At 42.9% G+C, this 12,331-nt stretch overlaps 1 protein-coding gene across 1 annotated transcript in view; it reads right to left on the reverse strand.

Moving 5' to 3' along the window:
* The window catches only part of LOC134439186 (multiple epidermal growth factor-like domains protein 10), a 118,026-nt gene that overhangs the window by 17,640 nt on the left and 88,055 nt on the right, over positions 1-12,331 (reverse strand). Inside the window, exons 4-10 of the mRNA XM_063189071.1 lie at positions 8,346-8,592; positions 5,543-5,663; positions 5,074-5,210; positions 3,308-3,520; positions 2,511-2,685; positions 2,141-2,261; positions 323-486 (exon numbers count right to left, since the gene is read on the reverse strand). Of these exons, the coding sequence (XP_063045141.1) occupies positions 323-486; positions 2,141-2,261; positions 2,511-2,685; positions 3,308-3,520; positions 5,074-5,210; positions 5,543-5,663; positions 8,346-8,592 (1,178 nt within the window). The remainder of the gene's footprint in view (positions 1-322; positions 487-2,140; positions 2,262-2,510; positions 2,686-3,307; positions 3,521-5,073; positions 5,211-5,542; positions 5,664-8,345; positions 8,593-12,331) is intronic.

Below are 12,331 nucleotides of genomic sequence, written 5' to 3' on the forward strand. Positions count from 1 at the left end.
ACTTCAACTTCAACTTTTCAACTTTATTGTCCCCAGAAGGGGCGATTAGGTGTGCAGCAAGTCATAAGCATAGACAGCAACAACAGATACCACAGGACAGACATAAAGTGCAGTGGTCAATAAAAGGTTAAAATGACCATAAATATAGTTATAAAAAAGATAAAAACACATCATGAATAAATAAAATAAGAACATCATCATACAATAATGTGTGTGTGTGTGTGTGTGTGTGTGTGTGTGTGTGTGTGTGTGTGTGTGTCTTTGTGCGCATTCGTGTGTCAGCACTCCTGTGTCTGCAGAGGGGACTATGTTGAGAACTCACAGGGCATACGGTGTCACACGTGTCGCCGGTCCATCCAGCTGTGCAGATGCATGAGCCGTTGGCAGGGTGGCATGCGGCCTCATTTACACACATGCAGCTCTGATTGCAACCGAAGCCCCATGTACCACTGGAACACGGAAAGGAACAGTCCACCCCCTGCCAACCTGGTGCACAAGTGACAAACAGGTCTAAGACACACTACACTAGTTTACTGTGCGCCTTCGGTTGCCTTATCCACCTTAATAACGCCCATTATTGTTCATAGAGCACAACTACACTCTTCTAAAATTATTGTCCCGGGAGGGTGGTAACTATGTTACAAGTTGACAAAAAACACTGTAATTCGTTTAGTGAGAGTTCTTTTAAAATACTTAATTTCAAAAATTAGGAATTACTACAATAATAGAGTAGAGCATGAATTTCCTCATGTAGACTATCATATCTGCTGTAATCTTGTTAATGATGCCGCTTTTTAAAATGAGTTTCTTATTCCCTCTTGGTCGCTTAAGAGACCAAAACACACACATTTGAAGACATAGAAGAAGGAAGAAAACCTATTGCGAGGGAGAGAAGAGATGGTAAGAGAGCGAGAGGAAGGGAGAGAGTAAAGAGAAGCGAAGAATGTGCGTGTGCTAGAGAGACAGAGAGGGATAAAGACAGAGAGAGTGAAGAGTGCAGTAGAAGGACAGAGTGAAAACCATGAGAGCCACATCTTCGCACCAACTACTGGTCCCTAATTACCCATAATCCTCTCTGAGATGTATGGCCATGTAAATATTTAAACATGGAGGATCTGGCTACAGCCCGATAGCAGAAGAGTGAGGGACAGAGTCAAGGGGGACACCAGGGAGTGATGGAGATAGGCAAAGAGAGAGAGACACAGACCATGAGAGAGGGAAGGACAGAGAGACAGACAGTAACCAACAGAAAGTCGGAGGGAGGGAGCAAGAGAGCGAAAGACACTTTAAAAAGAGTGGAACTTTCCACCACTGCTGATTTACATCTCAACTCTCATCTTTTTTGTAGTTTTAATGTATTCAGTAATATTCAGAGAGGGGAGCAGGGAGATGGCAGAAGCATGAAGGCTGCACTGTGGCCCTCAGATGTGGCAGGGCCATTTAAAGATACAGGCATCTCATCCTATTTCAATACAACTGACTCATCCGGCTGTGTGCAGAGTGTACACCAACATAACTATCGGCGATCTTATCAGATATTCTGATTAAAATAACAGAAGAAGGCCATCGACTGGGAAGAGAGAGAAAGGGAGAGAGAGAGAGAGAGAGAGAGAGAGAGAGAGAGAGAGAGAGAGAGAGAGAGAGAGAGAGAGAAATGGAAGAGATGGAAGAGATAAAGGATGAGAGGTGGAAGAAATGCAAAGGACTTAAATGAACAATACCAAAGTTGATATCAAACTTACTTGCATATCTGATGTGCATTTACAATAAAAAACATATGAAAGGAAATGGCAGACTGTGTACGTTATCAGCAGATATTTTATGTAAATTAAAAAATACTTTCCTAATGAAGCAAAGAGCTGTTAATGGATGAAGGTTTAAAAAGATGATTCGTTATAACAGCCCAGCTTCCAGCAACCCCAGACACATTGTGTTACGCAGGAGATCATCCAGGAATGTCTGGAAAATTACTTTATTTGACTTCAAAGATTTTATGTGAATGTAACAGGTTTTTTTGCACCATTGGTGCACACGTGGTCAAAATTAGCATTGAAATGTAAATTGGAAACCTACGCAGATGGACAGAGAGGGATGAAGGGAGCGAGAGAAGGGAGGGAACGATGGGGGAGAAGAACATTACCTTCTTTGCAAAGGCAGGAGCCGTCGATGGGAGAACAGGAGATTTCATTCTGACAGGTGCAGTTGGAGGAGCAGTTTAACCCATAGAAGCCTGCAGGACAGCTCAGAGAGCAGTTCTCCCCCTAGAAGAAGCATTGGCGTACATGCACACACACACACACACACACACACACACACACACACACACACACACACACACACACACACACACACACACACAGCACATTTTCATCATACACAACGATGTGTGCAAGCATGAATGGGAAATGTGTTTTAAATCAATAAAATATGTGTGTATTTTTGCTTATATAGTGCGTGCGTGTGTATGTATATGTGTGCGTGCGTGTGCGTGTGTGTGCGTGTAAGCTTACCATGAAGCCAGGTGCACATGTACACTCTCCAGTGATACCGTCACACTCCCCTCTGTTTTCACAAAGGCAGGGCTCCATGCATGCATCGCCATAGTAACCCGCCGGGCAGGTGTCGTTGCAGTAAAGACCCGCCCACCCAGACATGCAGGTGCACTCACCTGAGAGGGGATGGCAACTGGGACAAACAGAACAAGTGCACAAAACTCATTAAATTTAAGTATATTGGGTAATACTATTGGGTAATAATTACCTCCGCCAACAAAGATATGTTTTTTACTATTATTATTTGATTACTCTTCGTGACAGTGACTCACGACAAAATCTAATAACAAAATGTTAAAATCTGATATTGCGATATGTTATCACATCATTATTATCTAAATATGTATAATTATAATATTATAGTTATAATTATTTTAATTTAAAATTACAATATAATTATATATAACAATAGTATTGTTTTTTGGGGCTTTTTGGCCTTTATTATTCTAGGACAGTGTGAGAGTAGACAGGAAATGGTTGGGAGAGAGAGATGGGGCAGGGCCGGGAAATGACCCCAGCCGGACTCGAACCGTGGGCAATGTAAACCCAAATGTGGGGGGCTTAGCGTGCTTCACCCCAGTGCCCCCCACAAAAATATAATTTCATATGTGATATTTTATATCATAATATAAAAAAACTGATTTATCGTCCTCCTTGATTATTTTGGGCGTTCAGTTTATGTAAGGCAAGCTTCAATAAATAGGCTAAAAAATAGACAGCAGATGCAAAGTCCATGACAATGTCCATGTCCATACCTGAGTGTGTTGTTGGTGTCACATGGACAGTACTTGTCACACACAAGGCCATAGATCCCTGGGGGGCAGAGACTGTCCTGGCACGCGGGACCCGTGAAGCCGGCGTCACACTGGCACGACCCGGTGATGTGGTCACACTTGGCGCCGTTCTGGCAGTCACATTGCTCTGCACACAGGGCCCCATAGGTTCCCACTGGGCATTCCTCTTGACACCTGGCATGGCACAGGGCATACATAGATGGTCACATGGACCTGACTTGGGACTTGGTGTGATATACGTAACTGTTATACTGTAGACTCATGGTTAAGATGCACTGGATACTAAGAACAAACTACACTATGTTATATCTATATCAATATCTAAATGATGATATACATATTTTTCCATACAGCATTTCACAGTTGACTTGGGACTTGGTTTTACTTTTATCAGTTTTACACTGTATACTCATCATGGCTAATATGTACACCATAGATTGGAATGTATGTTTTTTTTAACTAAAACGGCTTACCTCAGGCCCAAAAGGCAAGCCCACTTTTAGCATTTTCTGCGAGAATACATTCTAGTTACTTTCAGTGATGCTTTCGGATGTTTAGGTACACTTATTGGTAGCTTTTGGGTTGGAATATTGCCTTTTAGGCAAACATAGACAAGACTACCTATCATTCAGCAGCCAACCCATAACATGTATTTGATGATGAGGGATGATGACAACAGACTCAGACAGTGGGGTATGTGGCGGGAGATTAAACGCTTGAAGGGCTATGTGATGTAAAAAGTTAGGGAAGCACTGACATTACTGATTGATCAACCGCAGAGCTTAAATTGAGAGCGCAAACACTCCAAGACGGTCTTGAGGAGTAGAAAGGCATTACAGCAGTGGCCCTGGATGTCCACACACCCACAAACCATTAAGGTGTGCGAATCGATAAATGGTGCAATAAGGTTGATCACAACGTGCTGCTTACGGATTATGCTTAAATTACCTCGATTTTTACGCTTATCTACAGGCTCTGGGGCTCATTATTACTACGGAGCGGACGGAGGGAAAATGCGAGGCCTTCAGCGAGGCTAATGCTAATTCACCTGTCCGCCATGTAATGAATGGAACCAATTTAGGAAATGATCCCATAAAAAAGGGGGGATGCGGGTGAGCGGTCGTGCTGGGAGGGAGGAAGACAGAGAGACTGAGGCGGACGGAGGAGATAGCAGCCTATCAGCATGGTCCTACTCAGCTTATATAACCTCACGGCTGATCATTAATGAAGAGAATGGCACGGAATGTGAACGAGGGTGTGAGTGTGCGAGCGTGTGTGTGTGCGTGCATGGGGTGTGACAGAGTGAGAGAGAGAAAACCATTTGGACAGTGTAAGAACCTTACAGTTAAATGGCGTTTTTTTTTTCCATATTCATGAATTTCGTGAACATTTTTGAGTAGTCTTCAGCCAGTTATGGCCATCTTTTTATTAACAGTCATCAAAATGTGGGACTACCCTTAACCCTTTCCATCTCTTCCCCTCTCTTTCTTTGGCATTCTTCCTTTTTCTATCTATTTTGTGAATGGGTGTGTCTGTATCTGTGAGTAGGTAGTCGGTTGTTTAAACAGGACAATGCATATTGGTTACATACTGGTTACATACTGTTTACATACTGGTTTCTCCTTTCTCTCTCTCTCTCTTCCTGTGTGTGCGTGTGTGTGTATGTGTGTGTGTGCATGCGTGCGTGTGTGCGCACGTGCCTGTTTGTGTGTGTGCCAATACCATACCTTTCTCCACTGTAGCCCATGGCGCACACACATCGGCCTGTGACATGGTCGCACACTCCTCCGTTCTGGCATGAGCACTCCTGACTGCAGTTCATGCCAAACCTGCCTGCTGGGCATGGCTGAGCACACACCGCCCCCTGCCAGGACAAGACATGGGGTCATGAGGCGGCATTGGTCAGTTACAGAGCAGGGGCTGGCTACTAGGCTAAACCATGATGTAGGGATGCACGATTATTATAAATCACAGCAGCTATGATTATTAATCGTTGCGGCCAGAATCACAATTTTCTACCATGATGTAGTGTATGTCCACGTGTGTATGTCTGTGTGTGTAGTGTACGTGAGAGAGTGTATACTACTCTTTGTGTGTGTGTGTGTGTGTGTGTGTGTGTGTGTGTGTGTGCGTGCGTACCTGCCTGCCTGCCTCTGTGTGTGTGTGTGTGTGTGCGTATGTTAAAAGGTACTTCACCATCCATCCTGCGGGGCAGCTGCACAGGCCTGTGATGTGGTGGCACACTCCTCCGTTCTGGCACGGGCAGCGCAGCTCACACAGGGCACCATGGCTACCAGCAGGACATACCTCGCCACAGCTACAGTGACAAATCAGACGCACCCATGCAAACACACGCACGCACGCACGCACGCACACACACATACACACACACACACACACACACACACACACACACACACACACACACACACACACACACACACACACACACACACACACACACACACACACATCACACCAGCATCAACACCTGTGGCCTCATTACATGTACACAATTTTTTTTGCACCTTGTAGGGTCTACTTTGTAATCCAGAAATCACTTGCCAAAGGCCCCTGATGAATATTTTATGTTAGTCAAAAGCTTTAAAAGCGCTTTCAGGATTTGAACATTTGAAATCTTAATCAATACAGCAATAGGAGCTTTTGATATTGCATGAGATGTTGAAGCTAGTGCTGCAGTGATATTCTGAGGAACCAAATCCACAAGCAAAATTCCCAATGAAGAATTGCAAAGGATCTAATGCATTGCTTTAGTGGTTACATAGGGAAAGCAATTTGCATTTCAAATGGTTGAGCAAGAATACTCTATCATCAGATACTGTATCTCTACCATACAAACATGTGTCATTGACCAGGGCTGTTAAGGAGGTGGTCATAAGATTAGAGGGTTGCCGGTTCAAATCCCACCCTTACCTCTCCCTACACCATCCATGGCTGAAGTGCCCTTGAGCAAGGCACCTTACCCTACATATGCATGGCCGTTTTGTACGAAGAGCAGGTAATCAGGGAGGCTGAATCTATTTTGGATAATTATAGCCAATTTTTGCCTTCTGGTTACCGTTTTAAATATCCATTAGCACGGACCAATAGATACAAGCACTCATTCATACCCTCTGCTGTTAAACTCAACTAGGATACACAGATACTAGCCATATGTCACATGCCTAAAAAATCTTTTATACTTCTATTTCTCCACAATTTGTTCCAAATTTATTTTATTAAATTAACTTTTACATGTTTTACAATGTTTTGTGCGTGTGAGAGGTGTACTGCTACTACACAACAGTTTCCCACACTAGGACAAAATGAAGCCACTACTACTACTACATTGCTCCAGGGACTTATCCAGTAAATAAAGGTATTGTAATGTATACTGTAGTGCTGTCAATCAATTAAAACATTTCATAGTTCACTATTTGAAATTTGGATCAATCATGTATGCATAGGCTACATCTTCTTTCTCGCTGGAGAACTGACTTCTCGTGATTGTGCGGCTCTCACGCGGTGGACCGATCATCAAACGGCTTCACTGGGTCCATGCGGACCACTGCACTCGAGAAGCTGAGATAGTTGGATTACGCAGCTTATTGGGCAAGATCGCTGGCCGTGGTGCTGAAGTACTGCCACGGCCGAGAAATGTCTAAGCAGTATTCATTCTCGAGCTCGGGAGTATGGGGCGCCACTGAGAGCTTGGGCAGTATCTCCGCCTGCAGATATGTGCGAGATCTGTGCGGACACTCCTCTGTGGAGATTCAGGCGGGTGAATAGGCGCTTGTCTTTTCGCACTTAATTCCGTGGAACGGACCATTTCCCGAAACCATCCTAGCAAAGAATCATCATTGTAGGATCACATGTAACTCTAAGTGTAGTCTGGAGTAGTATCATGCTATGATTGATCTTAACTGCATGACACAGAGGAGACACCCACGGGATATGAAAGCTGTTTAAGTTGTCGAAGCTGTATAATAGGTGTTTGATATACTGAATACGCTTCTTATGTAGTGAGTCCACTAAAAACAAAGATACAAACAAAAAATCCATACAATAGTGAGACTGGCTATTGTTGCGCCGCCCTGACGTGTGCTACTGCTGAAACGTCACAGACCCATACCGTATATGTTGCTATAGGAATACCAAAGATCCTTGCATTTCAGCATTGGTTTGTCCATATATAGGAATACCAAAGACCTCAAGTACAGGTTAAAGACAACATACTCTATTTCCTGCATCTACAGCATTTAGCATTGTGTTTCCTCTGAATAGAAGAGTCTTCATTTTTGTCATCACAAAGCCCTTCTGTCTAATTGACACAATGTATCATAACATGGTCTAAAGGACAGTGTTTTTTGTCCACAGTGAAAATGCTTTGTGGCTAACCTTGTTACTATGAATAAGTAAAGCTTAGCTAAAAGCACTGCTATCCATGTTTACTGCTGGCAACTAGGCCCCTATCTGATGCTTACAAGTTTCCTTCATAACCACACTCAACTGGGATAACCTTGCTATGCTTTTGTACTCTGTATTGCCCCTCACACACATCGTATCTCATTGGTTTATGATTGTTTCATTACCTCTTTGTACTTTGGATGAAATATCTACTGAATGCAATGTAATACAAATGTCTCCTTGGTGGATAAAACGGCTGGTCTTACAACAGCAACACCAACAATAACGCCTACATGTTTGGAAGAGTTGTCTGTCAGAAGTTCAGAAGTATGGCCTACTCCTTCAAAACTACTGTAGTTACAAACATGGAGGGTAGGCAAAATTGAGTCTTTCATCATGTTAAAATTTGATGATCCCATGATAAAAAATAGTTGAAAAAAATATGGTACTTTAAGGCAACTACCCTAATGAAATCAAGAAGAATAAATGAAAAACAATGAAGGTTGAAAAAATTGCTTGGTGCTGCTTTAATGGAACTACATGTAGACTGGTATAATGAAGTAAAATAAATAAATACATAAATAAAACGTACAACTCCCCCGTGTAGCCGGGTGTGCACAGGCACTCTCCCGTCTCGTGGTGGCACGTGGCTCCATTCAGGCACTGGCAGGGCTGCTGACAGCCGCTGCCATAGTAACCAAGGTCGCAGGGGTCCTCACAGCGCCAGCCCTGGAAGCCGTCGGAGCAGACACAGGCCCCTGTGATGGGGTTGCAAAGGGCCGCGTTCTGGCACTGGCACTGGTTACTGCAGTGGGGGCCCCAGTGGCCATTGGCACAGGCTGGAAACACACAAGGATATACACAGACACAGACACAGACACAGACACAGACACAGACACAGACACAGACACAGACACAGACACACACACAAATACAAATTGATCATTTATGCAAAGTTGACAACAGAACATACAGAATGTGTATCCAATTTCATCTCCCGTAATATAAGGATTTAATGACCACCTGAGTACATTTGCAAGAAAACATACACAGCTTCTTCATAAAACCTAAGCAGACATTTCAGTGGCCTTTCAGTCACCTAAACTCATGAATGAATCTTCATTGCTAATACAATAAACACAAGGAAAGTAAATGTTTTCGAGCTTCTAGCAAGGGAGCATTTCAGACAGACCCTGCAGTGGTCAATGCATTTCACCAATAACCTTGTTTGTAATTACTCACATTCATCATAGACCAAGACTTGGTAATGCTCAATGGGACTGCTCAGTGTCATGTAAAACAGGATTATCTCACAATGACACTCAGATACTAGCTACTGTATGCAGGGCAATGCTGCAATGTGTTTGGAATATGAGGAGCATTTCTGGATCAGTATGCAATTTGCTGTTTCCTACTTTAAGTGCAATAAGAATACATTCATTTATATAGGAAAGGACATACAGTACATGAGAAAAAAGACCACCATATGCAGACTTGTCAGTGCACACATACTTTTTTAAACCATGTCCAGCCATGCGGACCATGTACATCTGTAAACTGATATCAGTTAAGATGGGAACATTTTTAGATCATTTCATTTGCATGGGCTCTGCTGAAGCAAATCTCAGACTCCGTGAATTACATCATGTCTAGCTATAAACAAGCTTTTTATGTAAAGTATGGCCAGATGGGCAGTAACAAATTCAGGAAAGCCTAATTTGAAGCATTTCATGACTTGTGACAAAGCTTATGAATGGCTATTTTAACTGCTGGTCTTAAGTGTGACACACTGATCGTAGAGAAAAGGTAAGAGCAATGGTCTTATTATTAATATAGCGATTACAGCGATTAGTTACTGTATCTTACAATGCATATCAGCTGTTGAATAACACTGCAACATGTTTCCATACTGACACACATAGTGGACTGTCTATAAGCGTGTAAATTATCCTGATATATCCCTGTTGTCTTTTTTCATCCAATCAAGGAAATAACGTGACGATTACTCTCTGTCACCATCCCCCTCATAACCTCTGTGTAGACATGAATGGAAGTCTAGTTAATGACACGTACCCTGATAGTATTGCTCATGCTACAAGGCTGATATCTACAACCGCGTACAGCACATACTTTCTGCTCGGCCTGCCACTCAACATCTACATCCTTTGCCAGATCATCAAGGACAACAGTGTGACATCAGAGTTCTTCACCCTCAACTTAGCGTTATGTGAGATTATCTTCTGCCTCAAGAGTCCCCTCTTGCTACTTGACTTGTACGCCATCCCCTATACTTTGGCTGATGTTTTGGAGTTCTTTGACGGGTTCAATGGAATGGGTCGGCCCCTGTTCCAGACGGGCATCTGTGTGGACTGCTACTTAGCTGTCATCCACCCCGTGCTCTTCCTCAAGTACAAGCCCTTCAGGTACCGGCTGGCAGGTTCAATAGTGGCCTGGTTGATTGTGTTTGGATCTTGTGTTGCCTCAATGATGCTCAAGAACATGTTTTACTTTTACATGTCCTTGTACATGATTCTGATCTCCTTGAAGATGTGGTGCTGCCTCGTGATCCGCAGGGCTCTACGCAACCCCGGGCCAGGGGAGGGAAGGCCAGACAGAGAGAGTGCCAATCGGGCAAAGGCGAAGGCCTTTAGGGTGATTACGGTGATAATGGTGGCTACTGGGATGAACTACTTGGCTCAGCTGTTGCTGTTGCCTCTCGACCACATCCTTCCTGAGCCTTATTTAAAGCTGAGCATCGCTATTTGCCTGCCTGTTTCAATATTCACTGGGTTTACACAGCCCTTTCTCTATCTTCAGAGAATGGGAAAGTTCTCATGCTTAAAATGCTCCTGATTGGTACATTACTTATAATAATTGATAATTATTGTTGTTATTATTATTACATAAAACATTATCGGTATATAATAATATTATTGCTGATGTTGCTGACAGCTTTGGCCGGGCCCAGAACAAAGTTACTTACAATGTAATGCGAACACCCAAACCCCACCTCACTCCCGGGCCTGGGACAACTGACCCTGATCTTATTATTATTATCATCATCATCATGATTATTATTATTATAAAACACACAATAATAATAAGCATCATCATCGTCATCACAATAATCATAATCATAAAAGTTGATGTATTTGGTTGTTATTATTATTATTATTATTATTATTATTATTATTATTATTATTAAAATCATCATCACTATAATCATTATTGCGATTTGTATGTACTAGTAAGCATGAAGTAGATGTAAACTGATCATTATCATTATTATACTGAATTGTCCTGTAGTCTGAAATCAGATAAATCAATAAAAGCAGAGGTGCACATTCTTCCCTATTTTGAGTTCTTTGACCACCTGCATCCAACCTAATTGGTCAAGATTTGTTTATATTTGATTATGAGGAAGAGCCCATAGCCCAACCCAACCCAACACATGACCAGACATCCAATAACACTATTTGTCAAAACATGGCATGCAGATAACAAAAACACACTATGGATTTTGCATGGCATTTCTGTTGGTCAATGTAACGTAAGATGCTGGATGGGCTGAGAGTATGTGTGAGATCACCTACTGATGGACCAAGGTTTGAATGCACTACCCTGGTACTATACTATGGTATGGTCATGACATTTTTTTTAATTTACTTTTGAGTAAAATCTAGTATATTACTGAACAACATACAATGGTTCTGACAACTGAACGTTGTACATAGCAGATGAACCTGAACTAAACAACTGAACTGCTTGTAAATAGGATTACTGTGATAATGTTGTATTTTCTGGTTAAAATAAATTAGGTTTAAGCCTATGGAGCTATGGCACTAGACGGAAATGTATCCACCATGGGCTCTGACGCCACATTGAACAGCACGGACAACCCCTTACTAGACATCGTCTTTAACACTGGAATGCTCCTAAATTTCCTCTTCAATGTGCCAATGCATGTCTATGTCATCTGGTTCACCATCAGAACCTCAGGGGCCAGAAACACCAACAATGTCTTCACGCTACAGCTATCCGTGTCGGAGGTCGTTTCGTACACCGGAGCTCTACTCATGCCATTGAGTTTTCATGTGAAGATAAATGCTCTCAAACGCGCTTCGGACTTTTTCCTGTGTATGTTGGGAAATACTCGTGCCTGCTTCCAGACGTGTATCTGTATGGAGCACTATTTGGCCGTGATCCACCCTGTACTCTTCCAGAGGTACAAACACCAGAGATACAAGGTGGCCATATCTCTTGTGGTGTGGGTGTCAGTCTTTGGTCTCTGTTTTCTTCCTGTATTTGCTAAAACTCGGCCCACTGTGCTATGGTGCATCACTGGTCTTCCCCTCTTTCTGCTGATGTTGCTCTGCTCCTTCAACACCCTGAGGGCTCTGAGACAGGCAGGCCCAGGAGAGGCTGTTGGGGAAAGGAGGGCAGCCTGCCAGGCCAAGATCAGAGCCTTCCACATGATCGCGTTCATGCTGGCAGCCATGACACTGTGCTACGGTCCACTGTTTGGACTAATTGTTTTTCAGAGATTCATTAGCACAGAGGCACAAGTGGTGGCGGAAA

This window comes from Engraulis encrasicolus, chromosome 22, assembly GCF_034702125.1.
Source record: "Engraulis encrasicolus isolate BLACKSEA-1 chromosome 22, IST_EnEncr_1.0, whole genome shotgun sequence".
In the NCBI taxonomy this organism is placed as follows: Eukaryota; Metazoa; Chordata; class Actinopteri; order Clupeiformes; family Engraulidae; genus Engraulis; species Engraulis encrasicolus.